The sequence below is a fragment of the Cryptomeria japonica genome, chromosome 8 (genome assembly GCF_030272615.1).
Source record: "Cryptomeria japonica chromosome 8, Sugi_1.0, whole genome shotgun sequence".
NCBI classification, from domain to species: domain Eukaryota; kingdom Viridiplantae; phylum Streptophyta; class Pinopsida; order Cupressales; family Cupressaceae; genus Cryptomeria; species Cryptomeria japonica.
In genome coordinates, this window is record NC_081412.1 from 355,768,945 (window position 1) to 355,786,936 (window position 17,992).

The window sequence follows — 17,992 nt, forward strand, 5'->3', positions numbered from 1 at the left end:
ATGGGCTGTTCCACTATGAAAAGACGATCCCACTTCATAATATCATGATTATCTCCACTATAATTCCAACTCATCAGCGATTAGCTATTCCCAAATGCCATGCCTGCCATTACTTTATTTCCAATCCATAAAGCATTCCCCCAATTAGGTCATCTTCCATTGGCCCATACTCATACCACCACCACCATCACCATATTGCTTCAAGTTTTCAACCCACTACAAATTAGTTTGTCTTTCAATCACCATGCCCCTATACCTCTTTTCTTTCTTTCTATATTATGGGGGCCCCTGGCCAACTTTGATAAGAATGAAGAGAAAGAGAAAGAAGAAGAGCAGAAGGTCGCCGGGAATAGCGAAATGCAAGTGAAACAGTCACCTGCATAAAGGGTTGTCGCAATCGTATTGGTGTGGTGTCGGCTTTCTGTTTGTTCTAAGAATATGTACACACTTTTCATCACTCTTTTAATTCCACTGTCAATCTTTCCATCTCTCTCTCCCTTACTAATTCATTCTTCAAATCGCTCACTAACTATCCAGGGATTAAAAAATTTGCAAATGGTATGGAAATCTATTGCGAGCCTACGTTTACAACACATTACATTTGAGTGTATATATAATATTCACCAAGTGTGTGTGTCATGGGTGCAAATGACTCTTGCAGTGGCGTGAAATTCGAGAATTCAGTTGGGTTTATATGCCCAATAGTTGTTAACAGAAGAGGCAGGCTTGTTATATTTTATAATCGTGGTCACTATGTGTGGTGAGTGAGTGAGTCGTACATAAAGCACAACAAGAGGGAGGCATTTTTCATTAGTTAGTGTTGGTAGTCTTGGGAAGGGAAGGGAAGGGAAGAAATGGTGAAGTTTTCGAAGCAGCTGGAGGCACAGTTGATACCTGAATGGAAAGGAGCGTTTGTAGATTATTGGGAATTGAAGAAGGATATCAAGAAGATGAAGCTCATGCGTAAGAAGGCTGCTGGGTGCAGAAATCATCATGATGCTGGTGATGAGCCAGGATCCATGTTTAGCATTTTTGGATATACCTCCGACTCCATTGGGGATTACTTCAAGACTAGAACCAGAGCTTGGATGACTAGAGGAACGGATCCCCATGTAATCCAGGTGGGCAACCCATTTTCAACTAAACTAATGTCATGAGAGGACGTTCTCTCTTTTTTCTTCCTTTTGTTTTGTTTTTTACTCTGTGGGAATCATTATTGTTTCATGATATCATGAAAAGCAACAATAACAGTTCTGAACACTTTGTTAAAGAATCATTGTACCTTCAAATGGGGAGCTTTTTGTTTTTTTGTTTTTTTCCATTGTGTGTAAGCAGTACAGCATGTTCATGGACACTTCATTGATTTCTTTTTGGATTTGATCATCAGTGTAATCGGAAATGTTGTTGAATCGATTCCAAAAACAACTATGAGTACTATAACTTGTAGAAATCTGAATATCATTAGTTAATTCATAAAGCTCCAAACTCTCTGATTAACCAGCTTCAATAGTTGTTAAGAAACCCATTTGCAATAGAATGTTTGTAAAACTTATAAGCATTACTGGGAAAGTATGAATCTTATTTGGAAGAGTTTAGATAGCCCACATGCTATGGTTAGGACCTCACCTAAGCTTAGCAGCTATGTTAAGAGTTTAATTGCGAGCAAGGTTGATAAGATAGTACATATGGATTCAATTATGTATGTTTTTCATTCAACATTTTAAATTGCATTTACTGATTCTATCATCAATTAATGAGAGAATAATAAAATGTAACACTAGTGATATATCTTCTGAGAAAATATAATCAATCAAAGAACCAATGAAAGTTTGAATTTCAGGTTGCACAAAATCTTGAAGTTGGATATGGAACGATTTTTTTTGGTAAAATCTTTAGGTGCCATGGTCAGTAACTCCACCTTTTACAGTCACATCAACGGATATTTATGATGTAATAGCATCCATTACAAAGATGACTACAGTGCGTAAAGGACACAACGAAAAGACAACCCACAACACTTTTAACCTATAGCAAAACCCTAGCAGCCATTACTTAGTTTCTACTAAACCTGATTATTCAATACTGATTTGTAGTATGTCTGCAATCTTACTTTTCAACATTGGAATGAATGCATGTGCAATTGATTTCAAAAACAAACTCTTGATTACTTAAAATATCTAATATCAATACATCACATATCTAATATCATGTATCACACATGAATGTAACTCAATACATCACATATCTAATATCATGTATCACACATGAATGTAACTACTGGTTTTTAATGTATTTAACTATTTCCATATTCCTTTTCTATGTGAAAATGTTTTTATAGAAACTGCATATGCTCCAGGAACTGTTGGGGTTAAATTCTATTGAAATCTGCTATGAATATGTATAATAAGCTCCTAAACACAATTGCATTCATTATGATTGCTTATATCTTTATTGGGCATACATATTTCAGAACTTTCATTATAATTTCAAATGAACAAATCAAAGCTTCAAATATGTTAACTATTATTCATGTCATATTTGAAAACATTGAATCCTGGAAAACTGATTTTTGTGTTATGATATTCCTGTTTATCAGGTACGTGAGCGAGGAGAAGATGTTTATGAAACAGAGTTAGTGCAGGTGCTTGAAGAAGGGGATGCAGAGGCAACAAAGACCTTCTTTGCAAGGCTGGATGCCCAACTCAACAAAGTCAATCAGTTTTACAGGAGTAAGGAGACGGAGTTTCTTGAAAGGGGGGAAACCTTGAAACAACAAATGCAGATTCTCATCCAATTCAAATCAAGTCGATCCTTTGCCTGCAATTCACCCTCCTCTACACCACTGCAAGGTATACCACACTCTTTTTACTTTATTTTGTTATTTGGAAAGTTTTTTTCTTTCTGCCTCCTCCATCTTAAATCGCTGAATGTTTGGGTTTGAGGAGCAGGTATGGGAATGGGAATGGATTCAAATGAGGTGGAGGGAGAGGAAGGATGTGAGGAAGTGAATGAGGATTTAATGGAAAAGAAAAATGTCAAGTTTGTTGATTCACCACGAGGGAATCGATTGTGGAGAAGTAAGAAGGAGAAAAACAAATGCTGTTCAGTGAGGGGAAAGCATATGCGGGTGGATATTCCTGCCACCACGCCCTCCAGAACTATTTCTGCCATTACCCAAGTGGTTTGGGAAGACTTCATTACTCAGTCTAATGCGGGGTCGGGAGGAGTCACGCCCATCACTAGCAAGAAGATCCAAACCGCTGAAAAAATCATAAGAGGAGCTTTTGTGGAGCTCTACCGAGGTCTAGGTTTGCTTAAAACCTATAGGTATTACTATTCTATCACTTTACTTACATATAGGTCAAAATAGCCAATAGTAACATTTTTGTCATATTTTAAGGGATATATTTTATTTTTATTCAAAATTTATCTCTCTCTCTTTCTTTTTCTTTTTTTTTAAAAATAGTTCTAATTTTTGGATTTAAATTCAATTCATTTTCTAATTTTCATCTTATTATTTTTATTTATGTAGTTCTTTGAACATGGTTGCATTTGGAAAAATATTGAAGAAGTTCGATAAGGTACACTAAAAGCCATCTTTTCTATCTAAATTCTTGATCTTTTTGAAAATTGTCTTCTTATATATATTTTTACAAGAAGTCTATATATAAGACATCCAACTTCACACAAATATTGTTAAATTTTAAAAACTAAAAATTATTATATAAATTATTAAAAATAAGACATACTAATGTTAAAGGGGTTATAGCTTGATTAATGAAGATTTTGTATTGCGTTATCAATTAGCATATAGATTCCCCCAAATTTTATTTTCTAATTTAAATTCATGTTACTAAATTGAGTTTAAATATACTAGAATGTCCCATTTTAAAGTGAAAAAAACTTTAATGATGTTTGAACAACTAATTAAAATTATTTAAAATGAATTTTATAGTTTTATGCAATCTTAAACACCTAAAAATTATGTGGACTATTAATTTTTGTTTTAAATTAGATGTATTTTCCTTCTTATTAATATATTATATTATAACTTGGTTTATCTCATGGATCTTCCACCTAGAGAGTAGATATACCTTTATAAATTGAGGTTGGGAAAGAGACAAATGCCAAAGAAGATGAAGAACTATGTGATCCCTAAAAATATTGAATAATAGTTTGTTGAATATCACTCTCATCACTTGATCTATTGACAAACATTTAAATCAAATGGTGTCAAACACAATCTAATAGAACTCTTGAAAGAGAATAGGATGGGGTTATATTGTATAAGGGAATTTTGTGTGAGTCAAAACCTTATAACATTAGGAAGGTAATCCATAAGGTTAGAAAAAGGTTCTTTTTGAGAAAAAACTATTTCATATTTTATTGAAGTAGAAGAATCAATTCTTCTAAAAGAGGTTTTAATTGTGCACAAATTTATTTCTTGTACAAGGCCACCTATGAATTGAGATAAAAATAACCAAACATAGTAATATGAAGTACATTTCCATGAATTATGCCTTTATCAAGAATACGATTAGATGTGAATAATTTTTCTAGGATGCCAATATATAAATCCTTGTAAAGATGAGTATAATGTCTCAACTCAAAATTTTGTTATGAATTCCTTCACTTGAAAAGCAATCAAGAAGAATGAGTCACATAACATTACACATCCTTGCCTTGAAAGTTTGGCATGTGACATACACCTTTCACAGGGTTCTCTTAATATGACATCCTCTCCATCACAACTTCCCTTTCAATATGTCAAAGTAAATTTGGAATGCATTCACAATCACAACTTAAAATTCTACCCTTATTCTTGGATACCTCTTAGCCAAAGAATGACAATTTTTGATACAACTAGTACCTACAAAATTTTAGAAAATATCAAAAATATTAAAAAGATAAAATTTAACCTTCAATTCATTTGTCTCCTAAAATTTCAATTCTTCAAATATGAATTATTATAATTCATATAACATTTAATTTTACAATATTAAAACAGTAAATTAATTAAATTTTAAATTATTATTGACTAAATGTATTAAAGAATACACCAAATCTAATCTTTATTGCTATTAAGTAAAAATACTCATATATGTATAAGAAACTAATAAACAACCATGATGATGGTGATAGAAAGATTATAGACCTTTAGATACTTTATATGGAATTTGAGATATATTCCATGAATGCTATTGATGTAATACATCATTGAACATGGCAAACCACCAGAAATGGCAAACCTCCTCCCAGGTTCCCCATTTTATACTTTGAGGATGAAAAATCGTTAGAAAGGAAGTTTGTCGTCTAGAAATATGCAAATATCTTCTAGTCCTTGTTCCAGTTAACAAAAATAGCAGATGAAAACTGGATTAAGGATCATTTCAAGTTGTTTGGTTTAATAGAAATGGCTTTGATGAAAAGGTTGGTGGAATGGGAAGTTGAACTGAAAGTTATTATGGTTAAAAAGGGTCCAAAACCTTTGGAAGTGGTTGATTGCTTCCCCCTTCCTCCAAAACAGTCTGGACAAGAAAAATAATTCGAGTGATTGTTAATTGGGTGGATAGCTCTGCAATTCCTGCTCCTTCTTCACCTGCCCGAGGATTTCCTTCAAATAGCAAGCTTGAATGCCAGGTTAGATCAATACAATTTTTTCATATTTTTAGTTTAGTTAGGTTAGTTATAGAATTATCTTGCATACGAATTGGTTTTGGGCAAGTATTGTAAATCTTATGCTAGTAGATTTTGGCCCCGGAGGTTTTTGTCTTGATCGAATGTGGTTGATATTAGGGTTATTTTTTGTCTGGCTAAAACTCTTTAAAAACTCTTTATTATGTATTTACTGTTACTTTTAATATATTCGACTTCAGCCCATGGTTGATAAAAAAACATCATTGAACATATAAATTATGCTCATATACCAACAATTTAAGAGTAACTTTTTATAGAGAAATCAAACACTTTAAGAACCAAAATTAGGTGGTGCAGAAGGTAAGACCTAAAGATACCTTTACTCACTAATTAATAAAAGAAAATACATTAAATCCATATTTAATTTCAATATACCAATTCATAACTTAATCTACCAATTTATAAATTTTCTTTCTTCCTAATTATACAATGCATCCTTTCACCCATATGGCAATTGTATTTTAAGATTCAATGTTTTATTTATGCATGTATTTTCTCATTTTTTTTTATAATTATATGATAATTAATAATAAACTAATAAAATTTAGATATATAAAATGTCGTATAAATTTATTAAGAAATAAAATGTAAGTTTTCAATTATAATTTTTTTATATAATTGAAATTATTTCAAAATAAAATAAATTTATACTTTAAATTCAAGTAAAATTATATTTTGTTCAACATATCTACAATTTAGTTATATTGTTTAAATCATTAATTTTAAATATTTTTCTTTAAAAAATGATAGGTTATCTTGCATTTTTGTTTGGGTATTATTTTTTTTTTTCTAAATACATATTAGAATCTTAAGTAATAGCTTGAATATTTAGAGATTTGATTATGTAAACATTTTTTTAATATTTTAGATTACATTCTCTTCTTCTATTCGGTTAGTATGGTCTATTGTTCACCTTACATTTCTCTTTTTGGACTATCTACATCTAGATGATGAATCATAAAATGTATTCCAAAACATTGATAAAAGGAAAATTATCCAAATAAATAAGCTAAAATATTCCAATTAAGCTAAAATATTTAAAATATATATATATTTTTAATAGATATAATTAAAATCAATGGACAAAACTTAGTTTGTATTTTGTTGAATACAAAATGATATCTGGATCTGTAAATACCAGGTAAGCGACCAAGAAGTTGCTCCCGTGTATCTCAAAGCTGTGGAGAGGTCGTACTTCAACAGTTCTGATAAGGTATGATTGCAAAGGGTATTAGATAAACGTTAGTCATACTGGAATTCAAATATTCTTATTCTTGATAACAGAATTCATGGTAGCATATGCACAGGTGGTGAAACTTGCGGACGAGGTTGAATGTATGTTCATTAAATATTTCACAGAGGATGACCGTAAAAAGGCCATGAAATTTCTTAGGCCAAAGCAAATCAAGGATTCTCACGCTGTAACATTTTTCATCGGTATGAATATCTTTGACAATTAACAGAGCTAAGCAATGAATTTTAATTCATGTGTTGGTGATAATTTAAGAAATGGTGCAGGCTTATTCACGGGATGCTTCTTAGCTTTGTTTGTGGGTTATGCCATCCTGGCCCATTTGAGCGGAATGTATACAGATCCTACTCATTCTGGATATATAGAAACTGTTTATCCAGTTTTCAGGTTGGATTTTCTTTTTCTTTTTCCTTAAGATTTTGGTTTAAATCAGTACTCTTTTTGAAATCACATTAATATATGAATTTTATTATAGAAATTAGTGTGACTTACTACTCTAATCTTCAATTTGTTTAGGTTGTTCATGTGAAATCACACTAGCTTCTATAATAGAACCCACTTACAAGTATGATTTTAGATGCATAATTTAGACAAGTCAAAATATTTTGACTTGTGTGATTTCAAATGCACAATCTACCTTAGACTTATTTAGATTGCACGTCTAAAATCATATGTCAAAAGATGAACAACCAATAAGTAGGTTCTACTATAAAAAGTTGTGTGATTTCATAAACAAGTCAAAGCTTAAAATATACTGTTTGAAGCTCTCTTATTTAAAATAATGATGAAATCTGCACATACTTCTTTTTTTATTGTATGTTTGCATCCATTTGCAGCATGTTTGCGTTGTTAAATCTGCACATATTCTTATATGGATGCAATATCTTCATGTGGAGGAGCGCAAGGATCAACTATAGCTTCATATTTGAATTTTCGCCAAATACAGAGCTGAAATACAGAGACGTGTTCTTAATGTGCTCAACTCTGATGACAGTGGTGGTGGGAGCCATGGTTGCCCATCTCACACTGCGAGCCAAGGGATTCTCTCCAGTTGAGACAGATGCAATTCCTGCTTTCTTGTTGCTGGTATATATATTTCTACAATTTCACTATTATATAACTTGCTTCAAACATATATTTCTACAATTTCACTATTATATAACTTGCTTCAAACTTTTATTTGCAGACTTTGCACTAACTAAATTTGTTGGAATGATTGGCAGGTTTTCGTTTCTCTGCTCTTTTGCCCTTTCAATATTGTTTATAGGTCTACTCGCTTTTCCTTCCTTAAGGTTATGAGGAATATCATTCTTGCACCTTTGTATAAGGTATGCAATAAATAAAGGAGGTGGTATTTTTTTGTGTAGGGTGTGAGGTTATCATAGTAATATCATAGTTTAATTGTGTAATATCGGGATTTCATTGTATAATTATAATTAGACTGTCAAATATACTAATTCATAACTCATGTAAATAATAGTTTATACAAAAGAGATATGATTGATTGATGAATCATCATTGGTAGCTTTTGTCTGTTGGGTTAAGATGTTAATATCAGGATTCAATCTTGTAATATAAGGATTCAATTGTACAATTAGGATTCACTTGAATCAAATTCATTAAATCATATTTCATCAATAGTATTTTATACAAAACCATCTCATGAAAATGAAAGAGACATAATTGATTGATGAATCACCATTACTAGCTTCTACATGTTAGATTATGATGTTAATATCAAGATTCAATCTTGTCATATGAGAAGAAGCCAATTGTATAATGAAGATTTACGTGCATAATCTTTGAATCAAATTTATTAACCCGTATTTCATAAATAGTTGTTTATAATTGATGAATAAATCATTATTATTTGCTTCTATCTGTTAGATTACAATACAATCTTGTACAATGAAAATTCAATTGCATAATAGTTGAATAAAGAATGAAAGAAGTGATGTATCATCGTTGCTGCCCTGCAGGTGGTCATGACAGACTTTTTCATGGCTGACCAGCTAACCAGCCAGGTTACTTTAGCCTCCCCAGTTTCATGCTAGCATTTTATTCTGGAAATAATTTCTCATTTCCTAAACCTCAGGTGGATATGTTATTTCAGGTGACACTTCTAAGGCATTTAGAATTCATTGTATGCTATTACATAGGAGGAAGTTTTCGGTCAGATGATTATAGTACTTGCACTCACAGCAAGACGTACAGAGAAATGGCTTATGTTGTTTCATTTCTCCCATATTATTGGCGAGCATTACAGGTCTGCTTCTCCATTCTAATTAAACAGCCTGAGAAATGTATAATTTCGAATAATTTTTTATTTTTATTTATTAAATGTGTGCCTCTGGTTTGGGTGTGTATATAGTGTGCGAGGAGGTGGGTGGAAGAAGGAGACGCAAATCATCTTGCAAATTTAGGAAAGTATGTGTCAGCCATATTTGCAGCTGGCGCAAGGCTAACATATGCTATGTATCCAAATACCTGCTGGCTTATACTGGTTGTACTCACCTCAACTATTGCAACCATATACCAACTGTATTGGGATTTCGTTAAAGACTGGGGATTGCTTAATCCCCATTCCAAGAATCCCTGGCTAAGAGACGAACTCATTCTCAAGCACAAGTCTCTGTACTTCATCTCTATAGTAAGCAACACATCTCTATAACTCTCATTACCATGAATTCACACTTGGGTATGGAAGTGTGCACGGAAAAGTTTCTTTTTCTATTTACTAATTTATATGATAGTATGAATTTATGTTGATAAATATTTTCGTTTGAAAATGCAGGCATTAAATTTTGTACTTCGACTTGCATGGGTGCAAACGATCATGCATTTGAATCATGGGAGTTATGGATATAGAGTAATTGATTTTGTCTTGGCATCTCTTGAGGTTGTTCGACGTGGTCATTGGAATTTCTACAGGTATAAACATTTCAACCAGATATAAACAACATTTTACTTGTTTAAATAAGAAGCTAGCTAGTTGTTTAAACCCATCCCTCTATGTAGTGGAATTGAAAGGTATTGATAGATTTTGGTGGAGTGTTGGTCCAGGTTGGAGAACGAGCATTTGAACAATGTGGGTAAGTACAGAGCGGTGAAGACAGTGCCCTTACCGTTCCGTGAGCTGGAAGTGGAGTGATAGAAAGATAGAATAAACATCAGACCATGCCATCCAACCAAGCAAGACCTTGTGTTGATTGTTACTGGTTTGATTGTGTGACATAACCAGTATTAATTTGTATTTACGTACCATTTCTTTCAATGGAAGCCATGGAATCAAGGTATGATAGCTTTGAGATCCACGAACTTAGACTCCCGGGTAAATATTACATGGAAATGGAGATGAATAATCGTTGCCAATGAATTTGAATGGCCAATTAACTAAATTAACTAGTAAGGAGTTATATGCTTTTCTTATTTATCAGGAAACCCTGAGTCCTTCACATTAACATTAACAACTCAACAAATATAATTTATATTAATTCTACTTTGCTTCAAGAAACTAGAAGGGGAATGCCCCAAGGGGAAGGTCCCGGAGGGGACAAGCATAGAAGGCATTTCCTTACAGATCTATTTCCCCATTTGGGAAGGTTTTGAAGGAGTGCTTCTTCTTTGGAGAAAGGAAGGGCGCATTAAATATATAATATTTTTTCAATATAATAGTATTTTAAATTGTAACATTCAAAGTCTATTATAAATTTTATAGACAATATATTTTTAAGAAATAAAAATTATGAAAATATAATTTTAAAAGGTTAAATGAATTATTTATATTCAAAATATTTATGTTATATTTGATTAATATTTTTATAAAGACGAAAACTTGCATAATATCTATATTTTAGAAGTTGGAGATTAAGAAATTTCACTTAAAAAATAAGATGATAATAATATATTCTTTTCTTAATAAATTACTTAAAATTATTTTAGAAAATGAAATATTTTTTAAGTATAAAAAGATATAAGATAAGAATCAAGCTAGTTTTAAAATTTAGCATTCTATAATTGATTAGGTTTTATATTCAAAATTATTCATTATAATTTAACATTTAAAAAGATAAATCTTTTTTAATCGTAAGTTGACCAAAATATAATTATAAAGATTAGCACGTCTAGTGACTTATAAGGTACTAGATGAAGATGAAGAAAATTAAACAATCAACGGATTCTAGACTACAATGTATGTTGTGATTAAATATTATTGCAAAAATATAAGCTTGTATATGAAATATACACTTAATATTTAATTGAAAGAATATGAATGAGGAGATTTATAAGATTTGGTTAGGTGAAATTCAAACTAAGAAATAATAAATATTGTAATATATGTCAATTATGACAATGAAAGAAAAAGTAAGTATGCAATACATAAGAAAATGGTAAAAACAAAATTTAAAATTATAAAACAGGGTTACAAAATGTACTATTCATGATTTCTCAATTCTAAAATAAAAAATAGATTCAATAAAAAATATAAATCCCTATACTAGATTTATTTATATGTCATTTATTAAATTCTACCTTGAAAAAAAAAAGATTTCAAATCCTCAATATACAAAACTACTGGCGGTTAAGATATAGAGATTTTACCTTCTTAATGTAGACCCTCTCAAATTTCTACATAGAGAAGTGTCTTAGAAGACAACCCACTAATAGAGAAAGGGTTCTTAGGTTGTAGAGTAATATGATGGAAAGAAGAAATCTTTTGCATTAATTAAATGACTAGTCTCATTGACAAAAATATAATGGCTATCCAAAAAAAAAATGTATTTTAGAATTGTGAAATTCTAGAACAAATTAGATATTTTGTAAGAAAATTATAAAAGATAACATGAATCCTAAATATAATCTTTTGGATTATTTAGTGTACCTGTTTACGAGATCTAGTATATTTTAGCAATAGTGAGTATAAATAATGGTATCTACAAAATAATGTTTTGTGATGTGAATATATATACAAAAAAAATAGGATAAAGTCTTAATGGCTGAGATAGTCATAAAATTTAGGAGCATTTTGAAGATCATGCAATCTACGGTTGTTGACTATGACTTAGGACCTCAAAATAAATAGTTGTAATATATACTTTTAAAATTGCACAATTAAGAACTAATTTATGCATAAATATGTAGATATATTCTCTTAGACATCATTTCCAACAATTTTTTTGGTTATTAACTCTATTAGAAAGAAATCTGAGGGATGTAGACTAGATTTTTGTACCCTAAGGCTTTTTGGTGTTGTAGTCTACCTTGGATTTAGTCTTATTGAGGCAACAAGGAAGTATATATCCTAACCTAAGATTAGTTGTGAATTAGAATAAAAATCTCATAGACACATAATAGATCAAAACTCAAAAGTATTTGAATTATTTGTATTCAATTGGCATTCATTACATATCCTTATACTCCTTATATTCATATATTCACTCTTTCATTCTCTCTTATTCATCGTTACTACTAGCGAATAGATCTCACTATATACTTAAAATTACAAAATGGAGCGTTGTTCTCAGATAGTATCCCTATATTATGTTATATACTTTGTATCTCACATTATGGAGACTTCTTCTGGTAAGATGTGGAAACTTCTCAAGATGTGTTTTTGTGCCATGTTTCCCTACCAATATAATCCCCTCTTCAAAAATTTGACTTGTCCTCAAATCAAACTAGCTTTGATGGAAGTTTGTCCTTGTAGATATCTTGAAGAGAATTAAAGTTATCATCCCACTACCTTTTCATTGAATGAAATTGATTGATGTGAATCTATATTTGTACTACTTATTTGTCAACTTTTGGAAGCATAGTCAATATCTAAGTACATTCTTTGAAAAATTATAATCCTTATATAGTATTTCAACGATGTGGTCTAACCATAGGCTAAAAAGCTCTCTTAATTGTCACAATTTTTTTTTAAGATTTATCTCTTTGCTCCTAAACCTACTAGTATTGATCATGGAGGTCTTCAATGTTTTCTTTGTCACATCCATCTATATCTTTCATCGCATCATAAGTCTATGATATCTAGAGGATCCAGAGTTCTATGTTTTCTAGCTAAGCTTTGATTAGGACCATAATGGTTGGCCACTACAAGCAATATTGATATAGTTGATTTATTTCTCCTTTTGTAATCTTTGTTGCATTGATGTGAGTCCCTAAGGTAGAGTGGGAAATAGCACATATTTTCCTCTCTTCATCCATCTTTTTAAAAAAAATTCTTGCAATTTTTGTTTAAGTTTATCCTTTTGTATGGAGAATCTTGAAGTAACTCATCTATCAATGTCCTCAATTGTACCATAGCCGATTGTGGAAGGTTCCCCTTGAGGTCAAGGTACTTTCCATGTATCTCATTTATTTCTTCATATATCTTCTCTAAATATTGTGCATGTGGCTTTAGAAGCTCATCCTGAGCCACTTATGAAAGATATCCCCCAATTGAAACTTTTGCAAGGGAGATACACTCCCTATATCAACTAGTGACCTAGCCAATGGTAGATAATGTAATCATGGAGATGGCAACGATTGTATCTATTGTTGTTTGGCTAAGAAATCTTTGATATGTTGCATTAGAAAGATTGTGGAGGTGGAGGTTGTATCGGTCTAGGTAGTGGGGGGGGCTCCTCTATTGTGCAATTTATTTTGCTTGTTCTTCATGTATTTAGTTGTACACTTCTGTTGTTGCATGTACTATTTATGATTAGACATGTTGGGTGGCTTTTGATTTCTCCAACATTAGTTTGTGTATTATTTTCTTTGTCTTGATCTCTTTTGTTTGTATCTCTTTGACCTTCTATACTTGTTGAGGTGTGATGGTTAGGAATACTATTTTGATAGACAAGCCATTTGACTTCTCTTCTTATTTGGTTTTCATTTATCTTTGGAGCTTGAGTGTAATGGCTAGGGGGTCTAGTAATCTAATCATGAGTTAAAGGATATCATATACTTGATTAGTGCCTATTTTATCGTTTTCTTGTTAGGAGGCACCCGTCACAAGGTACTTCTCTAGTGTCTTGGTTAAAATATTGGGTTGGTAGAGGGTATTTTATAATTAGTTTCATTTAGCAAGGGGAATTTGGTTGGTGTTGATGTTCTCTTGGTCAGGTAGCCTCTTCCGAGATTATTTCTATTTCTTCCTCCATGTTTGTCTTTGGTTCCTTGTGTGCTTGTACTTTTCTTTGAGGATTTTTATTTTTATTTGAACCCATCCATAGTAGAGCCTATGCTACCTATTTTCTAATGATTCCTATTTTTTATGTGTCGTGTGTAACTTCCTTTTGACTTGTCAACTAATTCTGGCTTCCGTAGGTACTACATGGGGAGTTGTTGTATGCAATCTCCTAGAATTTATTCCAGGGGTGGATCCACTATCTATATTTTTCTCTTTTGTCTCTTCTTCCTCCATGGACTCCTTTTTAGGCATCTCGCATTTCTCATGTAGATTTGGTATTTTTTTCTATTTTTTTGCAGATGTCTATTTGGATATTGATTCCATGTACTCTTTTTCTATGGGGATTCTCTCCTCTTTAGGGTCTCTAGGTAAACTTAACAATCTTTCAACATAACAATCCAATGCTTCATCCAATGCCTCATATGGAATTGACAATATCCATGAATTTTAGAGCTCTATCACATCCATAATTGTGAAATTTTTATCTACCCAAAATACTATGGTATCCAAATATTTTTGGACTAATGCATTTGAGATTCTCCACTAATCCTATATTTTCTTTTGAAAGCCCTTAAAGTATTTTCCAAATACTTGTGTGTAGACATTAGGTTCTAGAAAATTCTTAACATACACTTAGATTTGTTTGATATCAATCTATTTGTGTCCCACACTTTGAGCTGTCATTCTAGGATAACTACATAAATTTAAAGGAAAGGAAAATCAATAGAGTATCATACTAGAATTGATATCCTAGTTTCTTAATCTAGGATGCATTCTCCAACAACTCCATTATTAGAACTTCAAATTGTCAAAGTCTTTACCCTTAATGACTATCTAAAATGTGGTGTGGATTGCAATTGTAGTGGAAAAACCTTCTTGATTGGTGAAATAAATTTTGTACACTATCATCTTTGTTGCATATTGCACCACTAGGTTTGTAATAGGATTGATCTTTAAGCTCCTTCCGTTAATAGTGGCTATCATAAAATTTTGGACCTCTATGTTTTTGATGCCCTTCTTTGAAAGAATCTCCTCTTGCACTTATAATCTAGTAACAACTTGGATGACCTCTTTTGTGATGCGGTGAGGTTTATCTAGGTACAAATATTCATCATTTAGTTGGCTCAATACCAATTGGAGACATTTTTTCTCTATGGTGAAATTTAGGAAGTCTTTCCACACATTAAGTTTCTTCTCCTAAATTTGGGCATACTTAGGTTTGTACATTTTAGTACGTAGTTGTAACAAAGTTTTGTGCAACTCCTCAAATCTGGTACAGTCGGTCTCCTCTAGTGGTGAGTGACTATACCTTGTCATGTCTTATTTGTATTTGACATTGATTGGAACCCTCAAGAATGAATCCTCCAGATCTATGGCCATTGTCTTGTAAGGAAATGTTTTGTATTACAGTTGGGGCTTGTCTATGGTAGCTACAAGAACAGGGGCAACAATACTGATGAGTTGCAATAATGAAATAGGGAGGGGTAGCTAGGATTTTTCACAAATTGTTGATTTCACTAGAGCACAATAGTCATGATACCACAAGTGAGATGAAAGTGAAAAGTGAGTGTGATGATAGGAATCGGGATATTTTCATAGACTTTCCTAGGATAGTGTTGGTGCCCAAAACCACAGATTGGAAAACCAAAGACTTGCCTAATCCTCAATTGATCCAATCAGCCTTGGCCAAAACAGGGATGGTCAAAGACCAAATCCCTCTACACTTTAGGCTCCACTAAACCCAGGTGGGTGTACCTTACACTCTCAAGCACAAAGGAGGTTTGTTTATAGTGAATTTAAAGTTTTATTAAGATATCCTTCTGCAAGAATGAAAATAGTTTCCTGCTACTATACCTTATTATGTGCTTTTATTTGAATGCTTCTTGAATGTTGATAAAAGGAAATGAATGAGAATGTATTATAAAAAATGATTGCTCTTAAGACTTGCAGAAATTGTGTACAGATCAATTCATATAGGATTCAGAAGAATGTTTCTCTGATAAGGACCTTATGCATAACAATCCCAACCCACAGAAGATAAATAACAGACCAGTGCCTCTATCCAGATATATAGATGTTGCTTTGTGGACAACCAATTCGATCAACTCAAGAGAAAACATTAACTATCACTGTGAAGGTTTCAGTATGTGTTACATAAATAATAATAAAACTTATTCTGTATTTAGCGCAACATCATGTGATGGCACATCACATCAAGCCCAAAAGTAGATTTATCAAGAGGACAAAATTAATTCATCAACACAGAAAGTATACACAATATTTTGAATAGAAACAATGAACCTTGTATATTAATCTTGGAATAGGTATTGCATACAAAAGATACACTTGAAGATACTCCATTACAATCAATTTGCATCAACAGGTACTTCTTCTTCCCATAGACTTCTCTAGTACATAATACTACAACCCTTACAAGCAGTATGAAAATCTATCTCCTTTACATACAAAATGACCCATTACAAATACACATGCTAAGAGATACGAATGAAAGGACACACCCTTTCATTATCCTAAACAACTAACTGAACAACAACTAAACAACCTAACTAAAACATCAATTGCACTATAAACATAAAACTAAACAATGAACTAAGATTTTCGATCCAGTCACTATCCGCACTTCTGAATGTGTCGCAAATAGCCTACATCTTTGTAGGTTGTAGTGTTGAATACTGCATCCTTGGCTGTGTTCTCTATCACGTAAAAGTTCTCAAACTGATCGGCCATGTCATTCATATCAAGAATATCTGTCTTGGCAATGGATTGGGCTGCACTAAGCAAAGACTTACACTCAGAAAGCCATACGGTCTTATCCTTAATTACACCTGCATCATCTACCAAACTAGGAACCCCATGCTAAACAATTTGCTGGCACTCATCAAATTCAGATTCATCATGTGTGACCAGCAAACCCTGAACCTTCTTCTTTACCTTTTCCCTAGTTGATGCATCTTGTAACAATAGGTTGAGTCTATCTCAAACTCTCGTATAAGAAACCATATTATCCATGTTCCTCTGATATACATCCCAAAATTTGTCCAATGCCTTCTCCATGTTATCATATCTTTTACTCATCAATACACAAGTAGTATCAGCCCTGATGCTCTTCATCTCCCTCCTCAACTTAGTGTGCTCATAAGCTAGTTTTTAAAATTTCTTCTTCCAGTGGCCTCCTGAATCAGTAATTTGAGGGATCGGATGCCCACTCCTCTTAAGGGTTTCCTCATATAAAGCCTTATATTTATTTTTCTCTGCTATCTCATGTTTCATCTGAGCCTTATTGAATTTTGAGATATTAATACCTATGTCAGCAGTGACCATAGGATCTCCCTCTCCAACTTTCAGGGTCATCATGTGACCAAAAGCTTTATCCACATCTATGATTTTTGGCCTTTTATTCGGGGGGCACAATGCCCATAACAACATTGCTTGTTCATCAGGATCATACCTCGATCCAATGAATATATCATTAACCCCTTGGACATTCAACTTGAAGTCCTTATTTTCTGCATGTAATAAATTATCAAAAATGAATGATGCACTTAGATCCCATCTTGGGAAAAGAATATACTTGCTTCCACTAGCAACTGTCTTCCTCTCTAAGGGATCATTGTCTCCAATTCTGCATCAATATCATATTTAAGCTTCTGCAACATTTCCTCCTCGTTCTCTGGTGTGATATTTGGCATTTCTTCCCTCAGCTTCTTCCCTTTGAAGTGGTATAAGAAGGATTTAAACTCTTTAGACTTGATGAATTGATCCTCTGAAACAAATGAAGTGTGCTCTGTCATCCTTTCATATGTTTTTGCATTTAGCACAATGAGGAGCTTATCCTGTGCTTCTGG

At 32.4% G+C, this 17,992-nt stretch overlaps 1 protein-coding gene across 1 annotated transcript; it reads left to right on the forward strand.

The window, feature by feature from the left end:
* Positions 1-259: 259 nt before the first annotated feature.
* Positions 260-10,354, forward strand: LOC131045358 (phosphate transporter PHO1). The gene is made up of 14 exons (XM_057978947.2): positions 260-1,121; positions 2,597-2,849; positions 2,949-3,327; positions 3,533-3,581; positions 6,839-6,910; positions 7,005-7,134; positions 7,216-7,336; positions 7,786-8,035; positions 8,173-8,277; positions 8,929-8,973; positions 9,063-9,215; positions 9,321-9,599; positions 9,744-9,880; positions 10,013-10,354. The coding sequence occupies exons 1-14, from the start codon at positions 855-857 to the stop codon at positions 10,098-10,100; spliced, it is 2,328 nt and encodes a 775-aa protein (XP_057834930.1). The 5' UTR covers positions 260-854; the 3' UTR covers positions 10,101-10,354.
* The last annotated feature ends 7,638 nt before the right edge of the window (positions 10,355-17,992 follow it).